The 16,090-nt window shown below is 41.0% G+C and overlaps 1 protein-coding gene across 2 annotated transcripts in view; it reads right to left on the reverse strand.

Annotated features, from left to right (window-relative positions):
- dph1 (diphthamide biosynthesis 1) overlaps nucleotides 1–16,090 on the reverse strand; it is a 160,713-nt gene that overhangs the window by 127,320 nt on the left and 17,303 nt on the right. The window contains 2 exon segments of one of the 2 annotated variants that reach the window (NM_001142155.1): nucleotides 1,401–1,553; nucleotides 1,743–2,019. In NM_001142155.1, the coding sequence (NP_001135627.1) occupies nucleotides 1,401–1,479 (79 nt within the window). In that variant the 5' untranslated portion in view covers nucleotides 1,480–1,553; nucleotides 1,743–2,019. 2 annotated transcript variants of the gene reach the window in all.

Raw genomic sequence — 16,090 nt, forward strand, 5'->3', positions numbered from 1 at the left:
CATCTTCTTCCTCACACATGCATACAGACATCTGGCATCTGATTCTTTTCTATTGTAGTTTGCCAAGAATTTTACGGTGCAGTATTTGAATTTTGTCTATAGATAACTTTAACAAAAGGCAACTCTACGTGTTCAAAGAAATCCATGGAGATCTAATATGTAACCCTAATATTTAATATATCAGGTAAAATTTCAGACAAATAAAGATCTAAAAAGCTTTTATAAGCAATTGTGATATGCTGAGAGCCTGAGGACGCACAACAGAAAGTCACTGAATAAACTATATGTCTGACGTGGGAGAGGCAACATGACTGAAGAAAAATCAACAGAATGACATCAACACGCAAGCAGACAAGTTATTTAAGACATACAAATAGCATAAAAAAAGAATGACTGAATAGAGAGATGGGTGGTTATTAAGTGCAGACAGGGAGAAATATATTGTACAGACCAATATAGAATTGCATTTGAAGCCAGCAGAGAGGCCAGGCAGGAGAGGAAATGATTAGAGAGGAAGAGGAAGCATTTTCAGGGCACTGAGACACAGTCAGGCCGAACGGGATTAGATGTAATCAAAGCAACAGATCAGACACGAGCATTGAGATCAAGATGAAGGATAAAGCGTGGAAAAGCAATGTTCCTATTAGAATTCTACAGCCTACAATGCGCAGGTATTTCATTATTGTGCCGCTCCAGGTGCCCGTAGTACAGAATTCTCACAGATGCCTGACGCAGCGTCAGACACAATACACAAAATATGCCTATGATATGAGCTTTCGCTCACAGATTCGAGGGGTGGAAACTATTACGTATGAATAAAGGGAGAGCAACATTTTCTGGACAGACATGAAAGGGAACACGAGGCCAGAGATAAGATGGGTTTAACTTCCATTAGCAAAGCTGCTCATTTTACAGACATAATTATCTTTGCCACTTGCAGCTCACACACGTAAAATGATTTATTTTTTTATAGAAAAGAATACCGATCAATCACATGAGCTCATATTAGTGAGTGCCCAATGCATAGCCGCACCACATGGCAGCAACTTTACCACACATTGGTGGGAGATGCAGAAAAAAAGGAGACAGGAATGTTTTCAGCCATCACCCCTGTTATCGGCCTCCTACATACAGTATATACCTACATTATTAGGGTACATGTGACATACATACACCATTGGTCCATGTGACCAACAGGCAGGATCTGGGCAGTTACTGGTGACACACACATTACTCAAGATAGAAGGGTGTCATTATCCTAGCGGGGCAGATTCACAGGCCCATATAGTTTGCATATATCAGCAATGACATGGTGGGTAGGCCGATTTGCAGAACACATTACAAGATGCAGGAGCACTGTGGCTTTAGGCAACAATAGCTTCTCTGCATCACATACTAACCTCTTTTGGCTGAGGCTTGCTGAATTCTCCATATTGTCTTGGGTATTTCAAAATTGTAGTTTTCGGGCAGCACTTTCATGGCTTCCAGCAGAAGAGGATTGTGGGAGATTTCATCAGGGATCTGGTTAGCCACGCGACGGATGGGTGCACGGCCTGCATCGTTGTAGACATACATAAGGAAATGTAATTAAATTAGATTAGTGCAATATATTTCATATAGTATTTTACACCAATTTCATGATCAACTTTAAGCAAATGATACAGATCTAGTAATATTCCCTTTTAAATAAAGAGTGAAAGGTCCTGAAATAAACTGCAGTCATTAGTAACTCAGGTCCATACCTCATACATACAGTATTTAAAAATTACAATTTATCTTCCTCTTCCAGTGCTTTATCATAGGTATGACGATGCGCCTCAGAAAAGTCTCTTGCTCTAAAAATGTGTAAATGCTGTAAAATAAAATGTGGCAGCTTATTTGCATAATTAATTGGCTGAATTTTACTGCTGTAAACGTCAGTCTGAATATAAATTAAATGCCAATCTTTTGCAAAGTGCTAAAGGAAGCTGCAGGCTTGTTATAGGGAATGATACAGGTTGCAAAGTTAGCAGGTTGCACCTCCCTAATTCAAATACAGTGAAGTAAATGGAATGCCCAAACTGCCCAAACTGTACCCAAACTGTACCCAAACTGTACCCAGTAGGGACATCCAGAACTAACATGCATTTTTTATAATTGCCTTTTAATTTCACCTCTCACTAAGTGAATTTTAAAATGGTATCTGGTTGTAAGTCACCAGAAAGCAGACTAATTTGCATTGCTTTTATCTAATACCAATCTTTCTAATCAAGCCCTCTTCTGTTCTTCATTATGACATCCAAGCAAATGCCTGGTTACTAAGAATAGTGAAAGTAGCAACCAAGAAGCAGCCTATGTTTCAAACTAGGCAGCCAAAGAACAGAAGAAAAGTAAATAAATAATTTAAAAATGACATAGAAGTTCAAAAAAATTCTAAACCTAAGGCTGTGTGATTCTATTGCTTTGGGTGAACAAAGCTTATAATATCTCATTTGGCCATTCTGCCAGGGAGATTTGAACCAGGTTGTTCAGGCTTGAAAATTCTTGTGCAGATCAATTTTCAAACAGTGGAACAGATTGGAGATTGAGGTCACACTGTGATGAGGCATTTGTAGGATATTCACCTTTTTGTTATTGGGCCACTCCTATCTGCTTGTGCTTGGGATCATTTTCTGGTTACAAAATGAATTTTATCCCAAGATTTAGTATTTTAGGAAACTAAAAACGGTCACTGTTTTTGCACCATCCATTTTTAGTTCTGTAATAACAAGATGCCCAGACCCTACTGATGGAAAGCAGCATTGTTTGTTTGCACTGCACCTTAGGGTGAAGGCACACAGAGCTACTAGTAGCAGCTACTTGTCATAGCTACAGAAATAGACAATGCGGATCATTTACTTATAACTGCCTCTACGTGTGTTTTAGCAATTCTCAGTATTGTATATGGCAGGGGATTTTCTGGTGTCTAGTAGCCGTGACAAGTAGCTGATACTAAGTAGATCTGCGTGTCTTCACCCTAATTCTTGGAATTGTGGCCAAAACCTCTTGGTCACAAAAGCTTTCCTACATTGTAGATGGGTTGCTATTTTCATGGTTCTTTTTATGTAATGGATTCAGAAAGATAATACATGGATCCCATTCCTGTGGTGCTTATATTTAGGCTACTGCCACACAGGGCAGTTTCTCAGCCTGAGCTTAAAGGGGTCGTTCACCTTTAAGTTAACTTTTAGTATGACATAGACACTGACATTTGCAACTGGTTTTCATTTATTATTTTTTTTTGTTTTTTTTTGTTCAGCGGTTCTCCAGTTTGGAATTTCAGCTATCTGACAGGGTCTTGTTTACCTTAGCAACCAGGTGGTGGTTTGTAGGTTTGCAGAGCACAGGTTTTTAGCTGCCAGAGTCAGTGACCCCTATTTGAAAGCTGGGAAAGTTTGTACAAGAGGAAGATTAATAATTTATAAAACTATAAAAAGTAGAAAAAATGAAGATTAATTGCAAAACTGCTAGGAATAAGGCAATCTATTACTGTTATTACTGTTCTGTTTTCTGGTGTGTCTGCACCCAGAGACACTGTGTCGGCCTGTGGAGTGAATTTTGCACGAAAACGCGCACTCACAAGATTTGGGGCTGAAATGTGCTGTGTGTCTCCACCCAGGCTTATTCAGTGTCTCTGGGTGCAGATGCACCAGAGAGCAGAGGGGCTGCTTATACACAGGCCCAAAAACTGCCCCATGTGGCAGTAGCCTAACCCTTGTTCGATGTGATGGGGGTGGTTATAGAACATTTCCCCACATTTATATTTTATCTTTTATTTTTTTTGGAGGAAAACTGCTTTCCTGCCTGTGATGTTAAGTTACCCATTCCATAGAGTTCTCATAAAAAGTCTATGGAAAACATTTGCTCAGGAAACCCTTTAAAAAATGAAAAATTCCCACAGCAGTTTTAAACCTCTATTGAAAATGTACATGTGGTACTGGAAATATATGAACATCTGGGACTTTTATACCTTATACAAGTACCTTATACAACCTTATCCAATTTTCAGACAATATTTGTGAAAAGGCACGTGGTATGTAACTAGCAGCAGGAAAAAGAGAAAGAATGCATAAAGGATAATTAATGTAAAGTCAACATTACACAAAGAGGTTGTTCTTTGATTCTAACTATGTGAAACATGTCCAGTCCCTCCCAGTATAAGCTGATACTATCTAAAGCATGTCCAGTTCCCCCACTATAACTTGATCAGTGGTTGCCTTCAGCGCGCTGACGTCCAACTATTATGGCACACCACACACAGTCAATTGCTGAGGCAATGATATTGCTTCTAACAACACTGTGATGATTAGTGCGGCATTTTCTGGCCAAATCACATCAAATGAACAGCGAATGCCAGAAAGGTTACTGTGAAATGTTAATTTAACTGGGTGAACAGTCTACCTATTGTTATATGAATAATTAAAGTAGAAATCGACTCCCTTGTTCAGGCTGAAATGTGTTCTCCCTATTGTTTAAACCATATGAAAGATATTTTTTTTTTGTAAATTTCAAATGCAGAACAGAGAGAATAATTCAAACAATGCATGTGGCGTCCACAATCATTTCTGCTGTAAGCCTGGCAGATCAATGAGAACAAATGAATAGGTGCCCGATATGATAGCTATTCATATATAAATGCTGGGTGCCTGAAATTTTTTCGGATGAGGGCCCTTCCGCAATTTAAAGCACCACGCCTTCTAGCAACTATGTAATATAAAAAAAAAACAATAGGATAGTTTTATCATGAATATGGATTGGGCTAATTTGTCTGCAAGTGCAGTGACCAAAGTGCAACTCCCATGTTTTACCCACAATGCAGTTTTTCTCACCAGCATTTCAACATCATTGCGTTTACAAGGGGGCGATGTGTTGGCGTAACTGCACTGCACCTGCTGCAACTGCATCTGATTCACCAAAATTTAATGCAACTGTACACACATTTGGGCCGATTCACTAGTCCGAAAAACGAGTGATATAGCATGCATTAAAAATATTATCACTTCTTATTTTTTGCGAATTAACAATTGATTCAATTAAGAAGCGATGTTATTGTCGTTATTTATCTGGCGATGACATATCTTTAACCCTTTAAGTGCCAGCCGAATTCGTCATTTCGGTTCCCCCCAGTGCCAGACGTTTTTTAAGCATTTTGTACTCATTCACTTTAACAATGTTTTTTGGTAGGAAAACCTCCACGAAACTAGGGAAATTATATATCGTTTTTTTCGTCACTAATTGGGCTTCGACATACATACCAAATTTTATAACTTTTCTGGAGATATGATGTGTATTTTGGGTGAAATATGTAAAAAAAAAATAAAATTATGAAAAATTTCTGTATATTTTGAGGTTTTTTTCCATAGAAAAGTTAATTTTACTCACTTTTTTTTATTGTTTGTAAAAGCCCTGATACTCCCAATTCCAACGATACCAAATATGTGGTGGTACCCCACAGTTCCTGTCCAGAAGTAACCCCCAAACTAAGGCAATACTTAGTACAATATCACACCAGAACAAAGCAGAAAAGCGCTTGTAACAGTTAATGCAGCATAACTTATATGTAAATCTAAAATATCCCCTCATGTTTGGTATCTTTAGAAACTACAGACCTTCAGGTTTCTAGGTGCAATGTAGTTTTCACTCAAAAGCCAAATACCTTTTGTCAGTGCATTGTGAAATTTGGAACTTTTTATGACATTTTTTTTTTTTTTCTAAAACGTAAACTTGGACGCATGATCAAATGTGGATTTGACAAAAAAAATCTCATAAAAATTTTCTAACAAAGGCATATTTGAAAGACAAACTTCTCCTGAATAAAATGATGCCCCATATGTATGGGTGCACATAAAGACATGGGCACCAAACACTCCAAAGCAGGGGCAATGCACAAGGGCAATTACAGCTAAAAATGTGGGGGCTGCGCTCTATGTGCACTTCCTGCAGTTTTTCAGTGTTAACCCCCCCTACCTGTGAAATAACCCCCACAAACTATATATTTCTGAAAAGTGCACACCTTCAGCTATTCAGAGACACCACTCTTCTCTTTCTACATGGAAAATTGTGGCCGCAGTCCCTTGCAGAAGTCAGCGCTTTGGTCAGAAATCAAGGAAAAACCAGATACAACCCTAGATTTCTCCCCAAAATCTCCATGGCAACTACCAAAAACTTACTAACCATCAATCTGCAAGTTCCCCTGAATAAAACGATACCCCATATGTATGGGTGCACATAAAGACGTGGCCACCAAATGCCCCAAAACAGGGGCAATGCATAAGGGCAATTTCAGTTGAAATTTTGGGGGCTGCGCTCTATGTGCACTACCTGCAGTTTTTCAGTGTTAACCCCCCTACCTGTGAGATAACCCCCACAATCTATATATTTACGAAAAGTGCACACCTTCAGCTATTCAGAGACACCACTCTTCTCTTTCTACATGGAAAATTGTGGCCGCAGTCCCTTGCAGAAGTTAGCGCTTTGGTCAGAAATCAAGGAAAAACTAGATACAAACCTAGATTTCTCCCCAAAATCTCCATGGCAACTACCAAAAACTTACTAACCATCAATCTGCAAGTTCCCCTGAATAAAACGATACCCCATATGTATGGGTGCACATAAAGACGTGGCCACCAAATGCCCCAAAACAGGGGCAATGCATAAGGGCAATTTCAGTTGAAATTTTGGGGGCTGCGCTCTATGTGCACTACCTGCAGTTTTTCAGTGTTAACCCCCCCTACCTGTGAGATAACCCCCACAATCTATATATTTACGAAAAGTGCACACCTTCAGCTATTCAGAGACGCCACTCTTCTCTTTCTACATGGAAAATTGTGGCCGCAGTCCCTTGCAGAAGTTAGCGCTTTGGTCAGAAATCAAGGAAAAACTAGATACAAACCTAGATTTCTCCCCAAAATCTCCATGGCAACTACCAAAAACTTACTAACCATCAATCTGGAAGTTCCTCTGAATAAAACGATACCCCATATGTATGGGTGCACATAAAGACGTGGCCACCAAATGCCCCAAAACAGGGGCAATGCATAAGGGGAATTTCAGTTGAAATTTTGGGGGCTGCGCTCTATGTGCACTAGCTGCAGTTTTTCAGTGATAACCCCCCCTACCTGTGAGATACCCCCACAATCTATATATTTACGAAAAGTGCACACCTTCAGCTATTCAGAGACACCACTCTTCTCTTTCTACATGGAAAATTGTGGCCGCAGTCCCTTGCAGAAGTCAGCGCTTTGGTCAGAAATCAAGGAAAAACCAGATACAACCCTAGATTTTGGTCAGAAATCAAGGAAAAACCAGATAAAAACCTAGATTTCTCCCCAAAATCTCCATGGCAACTACCAAAAACTTACTAAACCTCAATTTGCAAGTTCCCCTGAATAAAACGATACCCCATATGTATGGGTGCACATAAAGACGTGGCCACCAAATGCCCCCAAACAGGGGCAATGCATAAGGGGGGGCTGTGCTCTATCTGCAGTTATTTAGTCTAAACACCCCCATACCTGTGAAATAACCCCCGCAAACTATATATTTCTGAAAAGTGCACACCTTCAGCTATTCAGAGACGCCACTCTCCTCTTTCTACATGGAAAATTGTGGCCGCAGTCCCTTGCAGAAGTTAGCGCTTTGGTCAGAAATCAAGGAAAAACCAGATACAAACCTAGATTTCTCCCCAAAATCTCCATGGCAACTACCAAAAACTTACTAACCATCAATCTGCAAGTTCCCCTGAATAAAACGATACCCCATATGTATGGGTGCACATAAAGACGTGGCCACCAAATGCCCCAAAACAGGGGCAATGCATAAGGGGAATTTCAGTTGAAATTTTGGGGGCTGCGCTCTATGTGCACTAGCTGCAGTTTTTCAGTGATAACCCCCCCTACCTGTGAGATACCCCCACAATCTATATATTTACGAAAAGTGCACACCTTCAGCTATTCAGAGACACCACTCTTCTCTTTCTACATGGAAAATTGTGGCCGCAGTCCCTTGCAGAAGTCAGCGCTTTGGTCAGAAATCAAGGAAAAACCAGATACAACCCTAGATTTTGGTCAGAAATCAAGGAAAAACCAGATAAAAACCTAGATTTCTCCACAAAATCTCCATGGCAACTACCAAAAACTTACTAAACCTCAATTTGCAAGTTCCCCTGAATAAAACGATACCCCATATGTATGGGTGCACATAAAGACGTGGCCACCAAATGCCCCCAAACAGGGGCAATGCATAAGGGGGGGCTGTGCTCTATCTGCAGTTATTTAGTCTAAACACCCCCATACCTGTGAAATAACCCCCGCAAACTATATATTTCTGAAAAGTGCACACCTTCAGCTATTCAGAGACGCCACTCTCCTCTTTCTACATGGAAAATTGTGGCCGCAGTCCCTTGCAGAAGTTAGCGCTTTGGTCAGAAATCAAGGAAAAACCAGATACAAACCTAGATTTCTCCCCAAAATCTCCATGGCAACTACCAAAAACTTACTAACCATCAATCTGCAAGTTCCCCTGAATAAAACGATACCCCATATGTATGGGTGCACATAAAGACGTGGCCACCAAATGCCCCCAAACAGGGGCAATGCATAAGGGCAATTTCAGTTGAAATTTTGGGGGCTGCGCTCTATGTGCACTACCTGCAGTTTTTCAGTGTTAACCCCCCTACCTGTGAGATAACCCCCACAATCTATATATTTACGAAAAGTGCACACCTTCAGCTATTCAGAGACGCCACTCTTCTCTTTCTACATGGAAAATTGCGGCCGTAGTCCCTTGCAGAAGTCAGCGCTTTGGTCAGAAATCAAGGAAAAACCAGATACAACCCTAGATTTTGGTCAGAAATCAAGGAAAAACCAGATAAAAACCTAGATTTCTCCACAAAATCTCCATGGCAACTACCAAAAACTTACTAAACCTCAATTTGCAAGTTCCCCTGAATAAAACGATACCCCATATGTATGGGTGCACATAAAGACGTGGCCACCAAATGCCCCCAAACAGGGGCAATGCATAAGGGGGGGCTGTGCTCTATCTGCAGTTATTTAGTCTAAACACCCCCATACCTGTGAAATAACCCCCGCAAACTATATATTTCTGAAAAGTGCACACCTTCAGCTATTCAGAGACGCCACTCTCCTCTTTCTACATGGAAAATTGTGGCCGCAGTCCCTTGCAGAAGTTAGCGCTTTGGTCAGAAATCAAGGAAAAACCAGATACAAACCTAGATTTCTCCCCAAAATCTCCATGGCAACTACCAAAAACTTACTAACCATCAATCTGCAAGTTCCCCTGAATAAAACGATACCCCATATGTATGGGTGCACATAAAGACGTGGCCACCAAATGCCCCCAAACAGGGGCAATGCATAAGGGCAATTTCAGTTGAAATTTTGGGGGCTGCGCTCTATGTGCACTACCTGCAGTTTTTCAGTGTTAACCCCCCCTACCTGTGAGATAACCCCCACAATCTATATATTTACGAAAAGTGCACACCTTCAGCTATTCAGAGACGCCACTCTTCTCTTTCTACATGGAAAATTGCGGCCGTAGTCCCTTGCAGAAGTCAGCGCTTTGGTCAGAAATCAAGGAAAAACCAGATACAAACCTAGATTTTGGTCAGAAACCAAGGAAAAACCAGATAAAAAACCTAGATTTCTCCCCAAAATCTCCATGGCAACTACCAAAAACTTACTAACCATCAATCTGCAAGTTCCCCTGAATAAAACGATACCTATGTCTGGTTGCACATAAGTACATGGCCGCCAAACCTGAAAATGCATAATATTGGGGCTGCACTCTATGCACCCCTTTTTTTTTGCCTGCACCCGAATGAATGGGATACGCTCGGGTGCAGGCACATGTAGCCGATATACGCATGAAAACGCGTGAGAATGCAAAGTCTCGCGTTTTCATGCGTATATCGGCTACACGTGCCTGCACCCGAGCGTATCCCATTCATTCGGGTGCAGGAACAAGTAGCAGGCGTAGGGCTGAATTTTCGGCAAGCGTTTTTCCACTTGCTGAAAAAATCAGCCCTACGCCTCGTGTGGCATCAGCCTAACCCTTGGCAATAGAAACTACCAGAACAATCTTAGCACCTCTGGACCTTTCTAGAACAACTGAAATCAAATGGAATAAAACCACTAAAAGCAATCAAAGAACAATAGTTGCAATGAAATCGGTAAGAGCCCTGGATCCACCAATGTCACTGCAAAAGCAACCTTTTTGGGGGCACTAAACACACAATAAAGAACAATGCAAAGATAAAACACCGTAAAATCCAATAAAACCACCTAAACCAACAGAAGAACAATAATTGCAATGAAATCGGTGGTCAGAGCCCTGGATCCACCAACGTCACTGCAAATTCAGCACCAAATAGCAATAAAAAAAGTTACAGTGCAATAGAATAATTCAAAAACAGAAATCAATTATGAAAATGCCAAAAAAACACTAAAATGCAACCAAATAAATCAGATAATTATAGAGCAAGATCAGAAATAAAGTTTTAGTAAAAAAAAAGACTGCCAAAGAAAGCAAAGACAGAAAGAAAGAAAAGAAAAGAAAGAAAGAAAAAAAAAAAAAAAAAAAAAAAAAAAGTGTAAGTGTAAGTGTGTGTGTAAGTGTCTGTGTGTGCTTGGGAAAGTTGTAAATAAGTGTGTATGTGTACAAAAGTGTAATAATGACAAAGATAGAAGAAAAATGCAAAAAAAAAAAAAAAAAAATTTTTTAGACAGTTGAGATAGAAATAAGCAAAATAAACAGTGGTAGAGAGTTGTAGTTCAGCTTACCCAAGGCAGGCAGACGATCAGGGGCGATCAGGGGCGATCAATCCAGCAGGAAGGCAGCAGGGGAGCTCCATCTCGTCGGAAGTGCGCAGCAGGAGTGAGGGAGCCGACAGTAGGCGGCGCTATTTAAAGGGACAGCAGTGGACACGTCATCAACGCGTGTCCACTGCTGTCATTGGCTGGCGACGCGATCGGTGCGGCTGGGGGACCCGGATCGGTGAGTATGTTCTTCATTGCTCGTTGCCTAGGGGGATCTGAGGGGTTTACAAGCGCTGCGCTGCTTTAAAAGCGAGCGCAGCGCTTGTAAACCCGACAGTGCCATTGGACGTAGATTCTACGTCCCATGGCACTTTGGTCCCTTGGTACCTGGGACGTAGAATCTACGTCCCTTGGCACTTAAAGGGTTAAGCGTTATTTTAAACCATGCAATGTTTTTATGCATTATTTCGTAGCACGCAATATTAGCGCACGCTATTGCGCACGTAGCAGTTAATTTCTGAAAACTACTGTTCTGAAAATTACCATTTCCCTGCAAACTGGAGGATGCATCACTCTAGGGCAATCACGTACTTGAAAAAATCCAACTGCAAAGTCCATCTCGTCACCACAGACAATCACCAGCTGCAATTTTGTTTAGTAACGCCTACTCCTGGGAGGCGTTAAGTTTCACAGTAATTATCGCCACATTTTATGCTTTTAACGCTTCATATGTATTTGTGAATTATGCGTTAGTATTATTTCTATTCGATAATTACCGCAATGCGATGTAAATACCGCATTGCAACAATTTAACTAAATAAATAACTTTTTTACATATGCGATATGAGTGTTAACGCATGCGAAATGACTTTGATGAATCGGTACTTAATTATCGCACACTTTTTAACGCAAAAAACTATGCGATAAACGTGAATCGGCCCCATTATGTTGTAAGTCTGCCTGACTTCATTCTAGTGTTTGGTGTGCAAGTGACACCTGTGCCCAATTCTTTAGGAGCAAGTGAGCTGTGGCTATTAACGTCGGGCAAGATGGGAAACCTGAAGCAGTGATGACCAAATCTGTCCCGTTTCTCTTCACCAAAAAATTTGCGAAATTGCAAAAGTTTATGAAATACATTAAATAAGCCTTTATTTAATACACATGGCTTTTGATAAAGCTGTATCCAAAAGCCATGTGTATTAAATAAAGGCTTTTTTAATGGAGACAAGAAGGGGCTGTTTGCTATTTTTCTACACGGTGTTTTGGATGGATTGTGGCCATTGAACAGACGCGCACCTGCCCCTGATTAAGAGACAGACGCAGGAGCTGAAGATTCAAAACATTACTATGAAATTCATTAAAGTCAATGGGCGTTCTTCGCACAACATTTTTTTTCACCCATTGTATGGACATTTATTTGTGATGAAAAAATTTTCCTTATGACTACCCTGGAGCTAACAACTGGTCATGAGGTGGCAATAGGCAGTTTTTTGGCCTATGTAAAAATAGGCCTCCAAAGTACCCAAAACACCCCAATGTGTGTTGGCCCTTACACACGGAGAACAGAAACTGTACATACCCCATGGTGGGTTGTATTTATTCCTGTTAACATCACTGTTAAGTCTTGCTCTCTTAACTGCAGATTTCTACAATGATAGCCTGATCCCCACAACATCTAGTAATAGTAATACCTGGAGGGCCATAGATAAATATATGTGCAGAAAACCCAGTAATATTTAGTGAGAAACCCTCCAGCTGTTCTTATTATCATACACTAATATAGCACTAACAGCACTGAGATTGTTCATCATTCATATCAGACATTGCCTCAGTGGAGCTTAGGATATAAATGGCTCATTTACATCTGCAAGTGCAGTTCTGAGTGCAACTGACATTTTTTTTTCCCTAGAATTCCATCAACATTGCAGTCTTATTGGGGTGATGCGCTATGTGCAAATGGATGGCGCCTAGCACAGTTGCTAGAAAGTCCATCTGGAGTAATTTCAGGTGTTCGACGTGTGAGTGACATCTGCGCCCGATTCTTCTGGCATGAGTGTTCTAAGCCTAATGATGCTGGCCGTGAAGGGAACCCTGGCACTACCGCCGGTCAAGAGGTGGTGGTAGCTCCGGGGTTCCTCTGCGTTCTTTGAAATTGAAGGCAGGAAAGACTGAGCAGCACTAAGTTCAAATATATGGAAGTGCAAGGAGCACAATTAGTACATTTAACGAAAGTGGTTTTACGCAGGGGCCGCAACGGCATTTGTGGCTATAAATGAACCCTAAAGTCCCCGAAAAAACAATGCAAACAAACAAGGGTAAATTTCATCAGTATTCTGTTGGTCTGTCTTTATGTTTTTGGCGTTTGGGGGGAACTGGAATACCATAAACTAAAGAAACCCACAGAGAAAGAGGGATCATACAAACTCCTTGCAGGGTCCAGGTTAGCAACAAACTCCCAGAAGGGCCCAGGTTAGCAACAAACGCCTTGCAGGGTCCAGGTTAGCAACAAACTCCTAACCCCAGGGCAGCAAGGCAACAGCACTTAGAACTGCCCATTGGCTCAGTGGTTAACTCCCAGCATACTGAGTGCTAAAGAGCAGCCAGCTGAGTATTCCTGGCACAATGCAAAGCCCTAAATTCTCCATACCAAACAAATGACTAATGAAGAGAAACCAAATAAAGGGTAAGTAGTCACATGGGAACCTTCGATATGGAAGCAGGAGGTAGAAGGGGGCTCATTTAATGTTTCATTTTGTTCACGGCCCCTCTCTTGCCTCCCCCCCCCCGCGGATCAATTGCCTAATAATTATGTTCATCTCGTCTCAGAAACTGTCAATAACGCGAAATGAGCACGGCCCGATGCTTGATAATATCGCAGACAATATGCGCAGACCCCAGAGCACAATTGCTGCAAACTAATATCGAAGATGCAAAACAACATTAGCTCCCAAAGAAAATCTGCATAATTAATTTCACTATTGTACAAAATGAATTTAAACAAATGAATTTAGTTGGGGAGGGGTGCAGGAGGCTGTCATATGGGACTTGCAAAGCCCTGAATGAAAGCTCACAATCCTAATTAATTAACCTCTTCACTTCGGATTGAATGAATATATAAAATTCACAAATAAGACACGGCAAAGTTATAGTTCCTACAGATCTGAAGCACTACGCCTGTGTCCTTCACTAAACTAGACCATTTTCCCTTCAGAAGCTGCTCTTAAACTTAATTTACAACGGTTTAATTTTTTTGTCCGCCCTGCAAACAACCATTTATGTACTTACCCTCAAAAAAAATATGGGTAATCCTCTTAGCACCATTAATATATGGCGCCTTCCCCACACCAAATCCAGCAGTAATGAGTTGCTGGGCTGTGCTGAGCAGAGACTTTCCTCATTGAATCTGCTGTATAAACATTACCTCGTAATTCTTATGTTATGTCCCCGGGAACTTCTGTAATGGGATTTAATGAATATATCCCTGCATACTTTGCCAGCATTATATCACAGCCCATGTACTCTCTCAGCATACATAGCTGTTAGCCAAATACTCTACAGATGCTTCCCTGAAGGGACGCCAGCCAAACAAATGCTTTAATAATTACCAGTGCGTTGGTAAACACGTGTAAGCCTACTCTATTTACACGGCTATTGTGTACTCACTGACCTCTCGGAATGGATCCATGCTGTCATGTTAAGACTGGGAACCCGCGTTTTTTATGAGAAAGACAAGCAATACATAACAGCTCTGTGTATATAATTTTTAAAAGGACACCTATTATGCTAAAATGTATTCTCCCACCAGAGGTGAGGCTAATAGAGCCTGTACTTCAGTTGGGGAAAGCAGCAGCCCCCGTTGGCGCTAGGCCCCCTACAACATGGTTGCCCATGAGCCCCCTCCTGGTGCAGACAACTTAGCACTGTAAAGGCCTATTTAAAAAAAAAAAAAAAAAAAAAAAAGATTATTGTAATATAGTTTCCCCCAACCGGAATGCAGGCTTTATTTGCCCACAAGTAGGAAGGGGGAAGCAAATTTAGGGTGATAGGGGCCCTTTACGGCAAACTGACTCTGGCTTATATTGCTGAATATTTGCAGTAGGTGTGAGATAGCAAAGAAGAGTCAGAGTAATAAAAGTCCAATTCTGCATGTCCATAAGTACAGCAATGATCTTTTAAAAGGGAAAGTTAAATCACCAAATGTTAGGCACCCCCCAGAGATTACCTGATACCCGCACCGCCCAGGGGTACTTCTCAGTGAGCACCACGGAGCATTCTTATTCTTTAACTTTTTTTGTTGTTTAATGGCCCCAGCGAAATCAAGGAAAAGACTTCAAACACGCCGGACAGCAGGATATCCCTATAGAAAACAGCTTTATTAATCCATTAAAAACATCAGGCGTGATGTTTTTAATGGATAAATAAAGCTGTTTTCTAAAAGGATATCCTGCTGTCCGGCGTGTTTGAAGTCTTTTCCTTGATTTCGTTTGGTTCTTCTCCCCCCAGCTACAGGTTCAGGGCTTCATGCACCCAGACCACTTTCTGAACACGCTGAGTGGTTTTTTGACCGAAGTTACCTTTGATTGCTGTGGGATTCCAGACTCCTGCTACATAGCGTTAGACCTGGGGTGTACAAACCTGGGTCTCCTTATTAATCCGGTACGGACCTATATATACCCACCTAGTATTATGCAGCTGTTTAATAGCTAAACTAGTTTATTTGCTTTACACATATCTAATTTCTTTTAGATGTTATTTAATGGCCCCAGGCCCCATCGCATGCGCAATAGAACTGCTTGAAGTTCAGTTTGTGAGTCTACCGCGCATGGGCACCTGGCACAAAGGAATGAAAGAAGACCACTGCTTCATGGTGATCACTCAGAAGTAACCCAGTTTTCTACTAACAAAAGCACCTGCCACTGTATTAGGTAAATGACCATAATCACTGGGGGAGAGGGTGCATAATCTTTGGACCCTGATAGTAATTAAACTTTTCTTAACCTTTATAGTATAAGTAAGCCTTTTATTTTAAAACCTAACTAAACCTAACTAAAATCAATCACGCATGCACAGTAGGCACCTCTTTCCGGTCATCACAGTTGGAGAGAGAGAGGAGTGCTCAGAAAGCAAGGGGGCGGAGCTTCACACTAGACAAGGAAGTCAGTAAAAGAGCTGTAGCTAAACTAGCTGCAATAGAGAAGCAAAATAAATCGGGATGTACAGAGTAATTTTAGAGATAGAAAAAAAGGTTTACTTATTCTTTAAATGACTATGAACACCTGGAAATTAAAATATGT

This window comes from Xenopus tropicalis, chromosome 2, assembly GCF_000004195.4.
Source record: "Xenopus tropicalis strain Nigerian chromosome 2, UCB_Xtro_10.0, whole genome shotgun sequence".
NCBI lineage: Eukaryota > Metazoa > Chordata > Amphibia > Anura > Pipidae > Xenopus > Xenopus tropicalis.